General features: G+C 34.5%; 1 protein-coding gene across 2 annotated transcripts in view; it reads left to right on the top strand.

The window, feature by feature from the left end:
• AFG1L (AFG1 like ATPase) overlaps positions 1-14,274 on the top strand; it is a 184,056-nt gene that overhangs the window by 121,261 nt on the left and 48,521 nt on the right. For both annotated transcript variants that reach the window (XM_051997494.1, XM_051997496.1), the window contains one exon: positions 9,144-9,226. In XM_051997494.1, coding sequence (XP_051853454.1) covers positions 9,144-9,226 — 83 coding nt within the window. The remainder of the gene's footprint in view (positions 1-9,143; positions 9,227-14,274) is intronic.

Genomic DNA, 14,274 nt, shown 5'->3' on the forward strand with positions numbered 1-14,274 from the left:
TTTTGTATAAAACAGGATGATTTCATTAGTTTGACACTTTGGGAAGGGGTGGCTTCATTTATATATTTTCCAGCATTAAAAGTCAAATAGTAAAGTAGATTTTATATAATTTTACATAGTAAAAAAAATAATCGTTATTCAAAAATCAGAAGGTTGTGTTGGAATTAATAATTATCCCTCATCTTGATGTGATTCATGATAAAGTTTTGAGAATATTTTTATTTGTTGATGGTTAGCAATGTACTCAACATTGCAAAATCAAAGTACTTAGATCAGAATAATTATTGAGATGATTGAATGTAGTTAAAGATTTATCTCATATTGCTGCTGATTTTTCTTTGCTTATAAGTTTTGCCTAATGCAAGCCTCTTTATTATTAGCTCATATGAAACAGTGACAATTTTATATTGTGCCTAGCCATGTCCTCTGATCTGTATTGCTCTAAGACATTTTGGTATAGTGGGAGAACTATTAACTTTGGAATCTGAGAATATGGATTCAAGTCCCATCTCTGCCACTTATGTGACCTTCAGTACCTAGCACAGTACTTGGCACAGTATAGCTTAATAAATATTTGTTTTTTGATTAATTGAACAAATCACTCAATCTCTAGACCTCAGTTTCCTCAGATATAAAATTTAAGGTCCCTTTTGGCTTTAAATCTGAGATCTTCTGCTCTGAAAGCCTGCAATGGAAGGCCATAACTTGCTTAAGTATAATCATTTTTCTGAAGAGCAGAAACAATTCTTCAAACCAGTACGATCTTTTATTATATTATTAATCATTATGAACAATGAAACCAATTAATTTTCATTAATAGTGGTTTGTGCAGCTATCCAGGCATGTGGTTGTCTTAGAATGTAAATGTCTTACTTAATGTGTGTCTATGAAAAATTATTAAAAACTGAATCTGCTAATTGTGATCAAAGGCCATCATCAAGTTGATAAGGATGGTGTAGATTTCTCATTGTTGTCCTTAGATTTTCCCAGTGCCTAGTATTAGACAATAACAATAAATGACATAATTTGTTGGGGTCTAAAAATACTTCAAAATTTAGAATGTACATAATTAGAAGTATAGTGAACAAAGTAAACCAATGGCCCTGTGACCAAGAGCTCCTATCATACAGTAACAGTTAACACAGTCAGATTTTTCACCTTTCCTTTTATAGATGGTGATAATGATAGTGTCTCTGAAGACCCATGATTCTGCCTCAGAGTTCCAAACACTGAGAAAGAGACCCTACATCTGTTGGTGCAGTGATTCACCTCTACATTTTATAATTTCATCAGGTATGCCATCAGATGCTGATACTTTACATTTTTTCACAGATCTAGTTTACCTTTAGTGATAGATTTGGAAAAATTCTTCAAATTATACTAAAACTGGCTGATATAATAGAGAACCTATGATAAAATAAAAGATCTGGTGGTAGTCTATGGAACAATGAGAGAATGCTTAGGAGGAAAGAAATCCAGATTACTGAAGAAATCAGACATAAAAACATATTGGTTTCAAACTAAATCAAAAAATTAAATTCTTCAAAACTATCCAGCCATTATGGGGGATAGTGTCATCCCAAATTATGCAGTTTTCCTGGTGTTGTTCTGTCCCATTGGTCTTGCCCTTTGGGTTTGTTGTTGTTGTTGTTTTCAGAAAAAAATTTTTTTTCTTCTCAGAGGATCAGATAAATACCGATATTTCTCCTCAGCCTATTTTATGCCTATGACATTCTTTATTGCTCCAACTTGCCAACATCTACTTTCATCATCAGAGGAAAACAGTGTGGTAGAAAGAGATTTGGTTTTGGTTCCACAAGGAACCTGTGTCCTATATGACCATGGTCAAGTTACTCTCAATTTGTTTCGTTGTCTGCAGAATGGGAATAATAATACTTGTCTTACCAATCTTACAGGACAGTTGTGAGCATGGATTAAAAGATATATGTAAATACTTTGTAAACATAAAACTAACATACTTGTCAACAAGCATTTATTAAGTACCTTCTAGATGACACCTTGTTCTTAGTGCCAGATATAAGCTGTTGTTATCACTTAAGCAGCTCTTATTACCTATGTACCTTCCTAATTTTTTCTTTAGCCAACTAGAAGAATGATGATAATTTCCTCTTATCTCACCCTTATAAAAATAGAAATTCTGATGACCCAGGTCTAATCTGATTCAGAGGAATTGATTTACGTTGATGAAATGTCCAATATCAGAATATGAATTTAATTAATTTATATCAGTAGGTTTACTTCCACAAAAACCAGAGTTTTTGTGGCATCTCCTTCCTAGTATCAGAGTATCCTCGAGTGGTTTAATCAACTATCTGAAAGTTATTTAATAAACATTGAATTTTAGAACAAAGGGAGGTCGCTATCTAGAAGGGAAGTTGTCTTAAAGTTTTAATAGTTAGTAAATCAGCTTTCTTCTCTTTGTTTTGTTTTCTTTTTGTGTTTAATTTACCTGCCAGAGACAAGCATATTATTCAGGGCATTTACTTCCCTGGACAGCAGGGAAGTCACACAGTGGTAAGTGTCTGAAGCTGGATTTGAACTCAGGTTCTCCTGAATTCTGTCTACTGTGCCACCTAACTGCCAGTAAGAATTAGCCAGCCATTAATTAAAAGTAATGTCACCTTGGAAATTGTAATATTTCATGAAAGTATTGAAATTAATTATATGTCATATTTCCATAGTATCTAAAAGATTATTAAAAAACCACCCCACCAAAAAACAAAAAACCTCTTCTGACAACAACTGTGTGAAAAACAGTGACAAATTCTACCCTCCAGTTTTCCCTTTTCAAGATTCCAAGAAGATCACTACATTCCTGTTTGTGCTAGAGCTAGTATAGCATACTGAAAAAAACAGATCTTGGAATCAGAAAAACTGGATTTGAATCCTGGTTAAATCATTTGCGAACTTTACAATCCTGGACAAATTAGTTTAAATGTTCTAAATCTTGGTTTCTTAATAGGGTAAATGTAAATAAAAACTTTTGTGCTTCCTACCTTATAGGTTTGTTGTCAGAAGAGGTTTTTTGTTTTTTGGTGGGGTGGTTTTTTAATAATCTTTTAGATACTATGGAAATATGACATATAATTAATTTCAATACTTTCATGAAATATTACAATTTCCAAGGTGACATTACTTTTAATTAATGGCTGGCTAATTCTTACTGGCAGTTAGGTGGCACAGTAGACAGAATTCAGGAGAACCTGAGTTCAAATCCAGCTTCAGACACTTACCACTGTGTGCACCTAGGCAAGTCACTTAATCCTGTTTGAATCAGTTTCCTTATCTGTAAAGTAAACTAGAGAAGGAAGTGGCAAACCCAGATCAATTTCTTTTCAAGAAAACCCCAAAAAGAGTCATAAAAAGTCAGACATGCCTGAAAACTACTGAACAAGAATAAAAAAATTTTAATGACATATAGGAGACATTCTAGGGGGTTCCATTCTGGACTTGGCCACATTCAGTCTGGCTGAAGCCAAGTAAATTAATTGGTTCAAGTGCAGGTGTGCATTTATCTGCTATCAGTGTAAAGGTGGCCTAGAAATAGCAGTGCTCTAGTTGTGAAAGTCAAGGAAAATGTTGCTCTGGAAGCGGACAATAGTGATCCATTATGGTGATTGCTTTTTGCTAAGCCAGATAGGCTGGTGAGATTGAAATATTGAGTCAGTAATAAACAGGAAGTTTAAGAGGTTCTAAAATGCAAGTTGGGGGTTTTGTATAAAAACTGAAAAAGAAAATATAACCTTCATGTGCTGGGAAAATCTAAGACATTTAGCTTAGAAAAACTGAGTTACAGAGCTGAATTCGTTGTGCAAGGAGAGAGAATAATTTGTAGAGTACCAAGAGGCATATGGCTGTGAGAAATGTCAACCTGAGGATAAACACCGGACTAAGCCTTACATTGAGGGGGTGAAAGAAAGAATTCAGTGTAGCCTGGGAATGTACTCAGTGAACTAAAGTGAAAAAACACATGACTAATTTACAAGCCTCAGGCCCTTCTCTTCCCCAAAGGCAATTCCTTTATCCTCTAGCATCTTATCTTTATAGTTGTCCCCTCCACCTCTAATTTTCCATCTCTATCTGCTGACTCTTCCCCTGCTGCCTACAAACTGATCTCCTTTGGCTATTAAAAAATCCTCCCTTGCTGTCACTCCCTCAATCTATCATCCATCCTCTGTATCTGCTTCTTATCAGATATAGAATGCTACTTCATTCCTTTTCTTACAAATTTCACAGTCTTTCTTAATCTTGCTTCTGACTTCATCCCTTAACTGAAACTACTTTCTCCAGGTTACTCTTTTAATTGCCAAATCTGCCTATTCTTAATCATCTTTCTTCTTAACCTCTTTGCAGCAGTTGCCACTCTTGACCAATGTCTCTTCCTGTATATTCTCTTTTCCCAGTATCATTGCATTGTCAGTCAGTTGACAAGCATTTATTAAATGATTACTATGTGCCAGACATTCTATCTTAGTTCTATTTCTTGACCAACTGGCCATTTCTTTTTCAGATCATCATTCATATTCCGATCTTCAACTGTAGATATACTCCAGAGCCCTAACTGGGGCCCTTTTCTCTCTCTTTACTCTGTTGGTGATTTTATCAGTTCTTATATGTAAATGACTTCCAGATTTATATATCTAACCCTAGTCTTTCTCCTGATCTCTAGTCTTACATCATCAACTGCCTATTGGACTTTTCCAGCTGAATATACTATTGGTATCTCAAATACAAGATATTTTAAAACAAAACAAAACATCTCATTGTATTTCCCATCCTTCCCTCTTTAATCCTTTGTCTTCTGAACTTTCTTATTTTTGTTAAGGGCACCACTATCCTTGCAATCTCCCAAGTTGGCAACCTATGAGGCATTCTCAATTCTCCTTTCTTCCTTACCTTTCAAAAACAGTCAGATGAAAAGTCTCATCAATTGTACCTATATGTTTTCACTTACATTTCTTCTCTTCACTTGCATGGCCATCTTCCTTCCTTGCAAAATCTAGCTTTGACCCCCCCTTCCTCGCCTCCCAGTTCCGACTGTCCTCATCACTTTTCCTCTGGAATATTGCAATAATTTGTTAATTGGTTTCCCTGTATCGTGCTTCTCTCCTTCCTGATCCATTTTCTGCATAGCTGCCATGTTGATATTGATAAAGCCCAGGTGCAACTCTGCTACTCCCTTGTTCAGAAAGCTCCAGTGATTCCCATTTAAATCTAAGATACAATACAAACTCTTGACATTTAAAGACATTCACATTTTGACTTTACCTTTTTTCCAGGCTTCTTGCCCAGGACCTTTTTATTCTATATTACAGCCAAATTGGCCCGTTTTCTGTCTCTCAAATATAACATTCTATCTCTCTTACCTTCCTGCTTTTGCAGGGAGTCCCCATGCCTAGTTTACTCTATTGCCATGCATATGTGGTATTTGTGGAGAAAAGAAAATAGAGAAAAACACAGGGATGCAGTCTCCATAAGAGATATGAATCCTTTCCTTCTCACTGGCAGCAGTAGACAATTGCCCAAGGTAAGATATGGTAGTAATCCAGCCTGGGGAGCCTATATATGTAGCATTTGAAGTTTCACAAAATGCTTTACATACATTAAGCAGCACTGTGAGATAGATATTTCACTTGTTATTCATCCATTCCAAACAAGAAAAACTGACTCATAGAGAGAAAAAGTGATTAGCTCATGATCACAAAGCTAATAGGTGCAATAGGATTCACATTGAGGTCATTAGACTCCAGGGCCAACATCTTCTCCTTGCTGCTGATATTTATATACCACTTGACAATTTGGATAGAACTTGATGTACATTTACCTTGGATATCATAACAACTTTGTGAACTCAATAGAGGATAAAAGTAAACTAAGTTCCTATGAGAATGTTGTGTGATATTGAGGATTCCAATGTAAGTTTTGCTTGCTAACTATTCTATTAATAATACACAGATTCAATCAAAAGCCTTTACAAAGAGCCTATTCTGTGCCAAACACTGTTCTAGGTGATGGGGATATAAAGACAAAAGGAAGCAGTCCTTGTTCTCCTGGAGCTTCTTCCTTCATATGGGAATATGGCAGGAGATGTGACAACATCAATGCAGACATATAAGCGATACATTCATACATACAGAATACATACAGAAGTCACTGGGATAGGGACAGAAATAAATTTGTTCAGAAGAGATTTTGGAGAGAACATGAGGAGTTCTGTTCTGGACATGTTGAGTTTGGATATCTCAATTTGAGATGTCTGGTTGGTGATGTAATGTCATGGCTGGATATGTAGCATCCTTTGCATAGAAATGATCATTTAATCTGTCAATAAGAGCCTTGTAAAAGGTAGTATTTGAGGGACATTTTAATGAAAGGTAAAGATGAGAGCTGGGCATTTGCTACCATTGTGACCTCGGGCAAGTCAGTTGATTTCTAAGGCCCTCAGTTTTCTTATTTTTGTCTAAGGGATTCAGACTAGATAATCAAACCAAAACAATTTAGCTCTATGATCTTACTATCTATGGGAATGAATGAGATAGAGAAAAGGTAGAGAGATTTCTGAAATTAAAAAATTCCAAAATTAATTCCATTCATTTCAGCCTAATGAAATGGAAACTATTTTGGATTTGGAAGCAGACGACAGAAGATTCAGGTTCAAATCCTGTCTTTTCTGCTTACTATCTTTTTGACCTGAAGCAAGACACCTGACTAATTAAAAAAAAAAAAAAAAGAATTTTTTACATTCTATGAATGGACAGTCAATTTTAAAACCTGGGTATAATTATATTCATGAAATGATTATTTCTAATGTATTTTTCGAACAGCTAGAAATATCTCTATTAGATCATAGTAAAAATATAAACTTTAAAAATACTTTTGATGATGGATTTATCCTTAAAGCTTATACTTTTACCTTCCAAAGTCAAAAATATTTCTTATGCTTCTATACCAATGAGAGTATATTAACCTCTTCTCCCTTCCTGTCCCCAACTTCCCTAATTACATTTTCAGATTGTGTAATTGTATTTGTCCTTTGTATACATAAATATACAAACTAGTTCAAAAATAAATTCAGTTTGGTTGCTGATTAATTTTATGCATTTGAATTGGATGAGATAAAAGGTCACAGGCCTTATAAATATCTCGGGAAATTAAAGGGGGATGGGGGTGATCATATTGAGAAGATTACACCAAGTGGATAATATCTGAACATTTGTAGATCATAGCTCCAAAAAATTATAGAAACCTGGAGTGAGTATTATGGTTGTGACAATTAAGAACTAGCATCTAAGGGCTATAGTTAAAGTTCCTTTGCAGCTGATTAGGTATTCCTTGGTGGTGATTAGTGAATGTAAGAATGCAATCATTTTGTAGAGTTTAATCACTCTGACGATAGAGAAGTTAGTTACTCATTTAAAAAAAAAGGAGAAGCAGAAAGTTGTACAACTTTCATTGGCCTCATTTTTCTTAATGGCAAAAGGGAAAAGGAAGAAAAGTTTTTATTAAATGCTATAGTGAGCAAATTACATAAAATTAATTAATAGGACTTTTAAAAATTAAAGGAAAATTATGTCCATTCAGTTTTCCTTCACCATACTTTGTAGCATTCTCTAGTATTTATCAAATATATATATGATTAGAATAAGAAGACTAGGTATATATTGAAAGCAAAGAATACCAGATGCACAACTCAAGTGCTCCCCTATCTACAATATTGAAGGCTTAGAGGAAGACCTCTACTCTGTTGGGGAGAACCTCTATGGGGATTAGTGGGAGTATGTGAACAAGAATTGTGTAGGACTAGAGGGTAAATGAGTTGTGGTCAGTATCAGTGGAGAGAATATTTACATCAATGAAATCACAAGTCCATTTACATAGTCAAGTAATAAAGCCTTGCCCCTTGATTTAAAAATATCCAACTTATTTGTTATATACATATGTGTGTGTATGTATCTGTGAAACAATCCCAGTACATGTGGCTTGTTCATTTTCATCCAGGAGAGCAAACTGCAGTTCATATAGTGCCATAGGTATGGCTGGTATGGTGGCAGTAACACTGTTTCCAGTGTCACAACATTCCTTGAAGTCCCAGCTAGAGAGGGGAAGAGACAGGCAAAAAGTCAAGAGGGAGAGCTACGTTTGTAGTGATGAAGGGATTCTTGAGGTAGCTATGTCCCTGACTATGACCTGGAGAAAGGATTTGCATTACAGAGGTTTTAGGATTTCTGGAAGAAAAGATGTTGTATGCAAAGCTAGTCCCCACATGGTCCTCTGGAGCACCAGATTTGGCCCTGCCCCCACAGACTCCAAATTTGGAGGCAAAAAATACTGACTTTGAATCCTGTCTCAACCACTGAATATTGCTATGATCAAGTCAGATTGTGTGTGTAAAGAGCTTTGTAGATAAATGGATGGATGGATGGATGGATAGACAGATAGACAGATAGATAAGACATTTATTAAGTGCCAGGCACACAAATGTTAAGTACTGGGTTTATGAAATACAAACAAGGAAGACAATTCTTACCCTCAAGAAGCTTACATTCTAATAGAAGAAGACAATGCATGCAATATAAATGTCTGATATTATTCTCACCATCATCTTAAGGAAGCTACGTAACCTCCCTGTGCTTCTAAAGATTGGACTGGATAATCTTTAAGGTTCCTTCCAGGCCTAAAAGTTCATCGTTTCTTTGAGCTAAGCCACTTTTTTTGTCCCTTACATGGCAGGAGGGTGAGATAGTGTTCCAGTGATCCTCTGGCCTTGCCTCATACCATAAAATGCATTTTCCCATAGACAAAGATCACCAGTTTTCCAGACTATCCACAAAACCCACTTAATTGGTAATGTAGCTAAGATAATGAATATTCACAACATTTGTTTTATTTGTTAATATGGCAGGCTATTTTCTACTGCTTTGTAAGGTGATATTTAACTCTTCAGTTATCATTATGATAGTGTCTGCTGCTTCAAGTTCATGTGTTTTAATGAAATTCTTTTGTTTTCTGTTTATACCCTTAAGTTACTTCCTCATGAGAGGCAAGTTTATACATCCAAAAAGGGAAGCAACTATTGCTCTTATTAACAAACTTTTAACAAAGTCATTTCATTTGTTTTGTAGGAATATTGCAACACAGTTCAGTTGGATTCTGGAATAGATTATCGGAAAAGAGTACTTCCTGGAGCTGGAAAACTCTACTACCTGTAAGTTGGGGTCTCCCCTCTCCCCATATTTAATATTCAGGAAATCATCAAAAGAACATGGAAAGCACAGAGAGCAATTATTAGAATGTGGAAGATCATTTCTTTGTTAATTTTATCCTGTGAGCTTTCTTAAACATCGTGATAACTTTATTAATCCAATTTTTTCCATCATCCAAATTTGAATCATTTGTAATATATCATTAAATTAAACCTAATTAATTTTGGGGGGAGAGCTTTGGTGACAGATGGTTAGAAAGTAATGAATATCCTCTCATAAGAGATTGTGTTAATAGAAGATTATCCTTATTGTATTAAAGTAATTAATTATTTGCAGAAATATTCTGACAAGTGTTCATTTAGTGTTATGTGTTCCTGTGTGCTGTTTCAAAAAAAAAAAAAAAACAAACCCAACCTATTTTATTTTGACAGATGATCTGTTTGTATTTACCATTTTTAATTTATTTTTTTATGTATTCTCCTTCAAGAAGAAAGAACTGATACACAATACATACACAATACATTCACAAGTACAACTGGTGATATTTTGTCTGATAAAAGCGCTCTCATTCTTAGGTGGTAATAATTTGTAATTACAGACAAATTAAGTAAGAAACTAATGGCATAAAACTTTCAACAAATAAGCAACACTTCTCAAAAGTGTCATTTGTAAGAAACTCAAAAACATGAAAAATACTATATGAATGCAGGTCATAATTTTAATACTTATTGCAATGCTCAGCATATGATGAGTGCTAAAGAATGTTTCTCTCTCTCTCTCTCTTTCTCTCTCTCTTTCTCTGTGTTTATATCTCTTTCTCTCTGTCTTTCACACACACACACACACACACACACACACACACACACACACACACATTCACTCACACTCACTGACACCCAATGTATTATGACAGGCAAAAACTGTATTTCTAATCATTGAAATTTTGATGATTGTATCTATATGGCATATTATTAAAAGGTCATTTCTGTTAATGCTTATAAAAAGTAGATTACTCTTTAATAGTAACACATTTCAGTTCAGTTCAGTAAACATTCATTAAGTGACTAATGTATGCCAGAAATTGGGATTGTAAAGACTAAAATAAAACAGTCTCCAATCTTAAAGTCCTGAATTCTACCAGAAAGAAAACAAGATAGTTGACATTTTACCTCATACCCTATTGGAAACAGCTTAGACCCTGAACCAAAGAACCCTTGGAACAGCAGTAACTCAATCCCCACCAACCCAATATTTTCTACTTCTAGTCTGGCCAATGCAACCATAATTTGAAAGAAGGCAACCCCTACTCACTGGTAAGTTCAGGAGTTACAGAAATTAGTTGTGTCCCTTCCCAGACAACTGGTCCTCCTTTACAATTCAGTCCCCATAGCCATCATCCAAGGAAGCAAATCCTGTGCACTTATAACCTGGCAGCTACTTCTACAGATTGTACAGCCTCTAACTCTTCAACAGCCATGCTAGTGAAGATCCAGAAAAGAAAGGTCTTACCACTGAAGTCTTTGGCATTATAGAATGGTTCAATATCAGAAACAAATATGGTTTTGTTTATGAAAATGACATTTTAAGCATATTAATATATTTTTGCTACTATACCCTAAGAATCACTGAGCCTTTCTGTTTGACAGGTAATTGAAACTTTACTTACTTCTCATGCTCTTGCATCAGAATGTGATTTCCTTGAGAACAAGGACTGTTTGAATACCTAGTACTTAGCACAGGAATTTGCACAGAGTAATTGCTTAATAAATGCTTTTTCATTCATTCATAAGGACACTACTCTCTCTTGGCTCTCCATTCTACCTGACCACTCCTCAGGCTCCTTTGCTGGACCTTGATCATATCTTCCAACTATAGATGTCCCAAAAGTATATGAAATGAGGAAGAAAAGAATTCCAGACATGGGGGATAGCTAGTGAAAATATATAGTGTTAAGAGATGAAAGTATCAAGTCTTAGAAACAGTGAGAAGGCCAGAGACACTGTGCATAGCTAAGGAGTTGGGAAGGAGAAAAGAATTTGCAAAATGATTGGAAAGGTGGGAGAGGCCAAATTATATAGGTCATTTCATGTCAAACAGAGGATTTTATACTTGATTTTGAAGGTGACAGGAAACTTCTCTCTTTCCCACCTCCTCCTCCCCAAGATAGCAAGCAATTCAATATAGATTAAATATGTACAATTCTTCCAAACAAATTTCCATATTTGTCATGCAAGAAAAATCAGACTAAAAGGGAAAAAATACAAGAAAGAAAAAAAAAAAGCAAACAAACAATAACAACAGCAAAATGGAAAAATACCATTCTTTGATCCACATCCAATCTCCATAGTTTGCTCTCTGGATGCGGATGGCACTTTCCATCCCAAGTCTATTGGAACTGCCTTGAATCAACTTATTGTTGAAAAGAGCCAAGTCCATCCCAGTTGATCATTACATAAAGTTTTTATTGTCTTGGTTCTACTCACTTCACTTAGTATCAATTCATGTAAGTCTTTCCTGAAATCAGCCTGCTCATCATTTCATATAGAACAATAATGTTCCATAACATTCATATACCATAATTTATTCAACTATTCTCCAATTTATGGGCATCCACTCAGTTTCCAATTCCTTGCCACTACTAAAGGACTCCAAACATTTTTGCACATGTGGGTTCTTTTCCCTCTTTTATGATTTGTTTGGGATATAGATCCAGTAGAGACACTGCTGAATCAAAGAATATGCACAGTTTAATAGCCCTTTGAGCATAGTTCCAAATTGCTCTCCAGAACGATTGGATCAGCTCACAACTCTACCAACAATACACATATTTGTTGTTTCTTACAACATAAAAGTATTCTATTATGCTCATCTACCATAATTTGTTGGAAAACAATATATACAAGGCTTTGACAATGGAAAGAATAACCACAAAATAATCAAAACCAAATATTGCAAAATTATAAAGAACTAGCCATTATGGCCCCAAAGAAGCCCTGAGACATTTGTGCTCACTTGTTTTCACAGATATAGGTCATTGGTGTAGAGCATTTCATATGATGTCAGGATTGTTTTTTTTTGTTTGTTTGTTTGTTTTTTTGTGCTTTGTTTTGCTGAATTTTTTTCTTTTCCTCTTTTTTTCATTATTAAACAATTTTTGTTGTTAAAAAATGGCTTGAAAAAGGGAAGAAGAGGGATACAAGGGAAAAACAAAAGATATCAAAAAAAAGATTTTTAATAACAATAATATGGAAGTTTAAAAGAAAAGTGAGTTCTGTATATGTTAAGTTGAGAGTCCTTCATAATATCTAGTTCATAATGTCCAATAGGTAGTTGGTCATATGGGACTGGAGTTTTAAATTCCAATAAACTAATTTGTATTTTATCTTAGAGAACTACTTAATTAAAAAAATTACATGCTTTGTGATTCTGTGGGTAACAGTCTGTGGTATAATGAAAAATTATCTGTTTCTATAATCAAATCTGGTACCAAATTCTTGATTCTCCTTTTAAGTGACATTCAGTAAGTAATTTCCTCTTTACAGGTCCTTAGTTTTCTCATCTGTGAAGTGAAAGACCTGGGACTAGATGTCTCTAAGGCCTCTTTCATCTTTAAATTTTATTATCCAAATCTAAGTTATTGATAGTAAAGCAGGACATCCCTCTTGTAATCTGGGACATGTTATTGAGCCATCATTCTCATTAAAGATAGGACTTTTCTCTTTGCTGAAGCTAGAACTTCTTCAATTCAATCTTATTTTTAAGCATTTTAGCCTAACTCAATTAAAGTCTGTGTTTCCTGTGTACCATTAAAAGGAATCACTTTGGAATTTTTTATCATGCTAGTGAAATCTAAATAAAAAACAAAAACAAAGCAAATCTTCTGCTCTTTTGAGATGTCCTTTAAATCCTCAGGATTGGTTTTCAGATAGACCTAGGCAAGATGCTGACCTAGAGAAAAATACCTGAACTAGAAAAGAATTAGAACTAAGTAATTTTCATCAGTCTCTAAAATGTTAGGGTTCTGCACTTTTTAATGTAATGTTTTATGAGGAAATTGAAATCTACTCATGACCTATAATGTCTTTATAAACAACCCAAATTTTCCAGCATTTCATGTAGGCTTGCTACATGTTGAATGTTATTCATCTATCCTCATTCAGTAGATGTGTGTACTAAATTTAAGGAATCTGAGGTTTAGATATGATTGATTAGACATTTTTCAGAACACTGGTTGGAAATGCTGAGCAACTACCATATGTGTCATGTAGGATAGTTATTGCCATACTCAACTTACTTTCTTCCACAAAAATACTTGCTGGCTTCCTGAATTAGAGGTCATTGCATAGTTCCCTTTCCATTATCAACTTTCCCTTAATAATCCCACCTTGAACATATTTGACTCATTCACGTAACCTGATAACCTCAATGATAGCACATTCTCATTCTCAAAAGAAGCACACTCGTGAAAACAAGTACCAATCCCTAATGTATAAAAAATAGAAAAACTTTTTTTTTGTACTTCTATATTCTTTCATTTTTGGTCTATATAGTTAAGTTATACTTAACCTTTATCAATTTAAAAAAGAAATAAAAGTATTACTAGCTTGTAAATTTAATGAAGGCAAATATCTGAAGTAGTTTTTTGTGTATATCTTAGCACTTAGCATAATCTAGGCACCTATTAAGCATTCAGGACGACTAATAAGTGCTTCCGGTGATTTTTTAGCACTGTCTTACAGGAACAATCATATCCAAATAAAAATATCATAGCATCTGAATGAATATCTGGCTAGTAGTTATGAGTCCATAAATACTTGAATGGAATAGAATAAGTGTACATTGAATAATATGATATTAGCAAATACCAATGTCCTCCTAACACTAACTGATGATTTCAGTTTTAACAACATTGAACATGCAAGGTTGAGGAACTCTTAATTATCAGATACCAAAGGATATTTTGTGAAATCATTGTATCTACATCATGAGACAAATATATAGATGGTGACTGGAAAATGAAGATTTTTATATCATTTATATCATTTGGGAA

Source organism: Antechinus flavipes, chromosome 4 (genome assembly GCF_016432865.1).
Source record: "Antechinus flavipes isolate AdamAnt ecotype Samford, QLD, Australia chromosome 4, AdamAnt_v2, whole genome shotgun sequence".
NCBI lineage: Eukaryota > Metazoa > Chordata > Mammalia > Dasyuromorphia > Dasyuridae > Antechinus > Antechinus flavipes.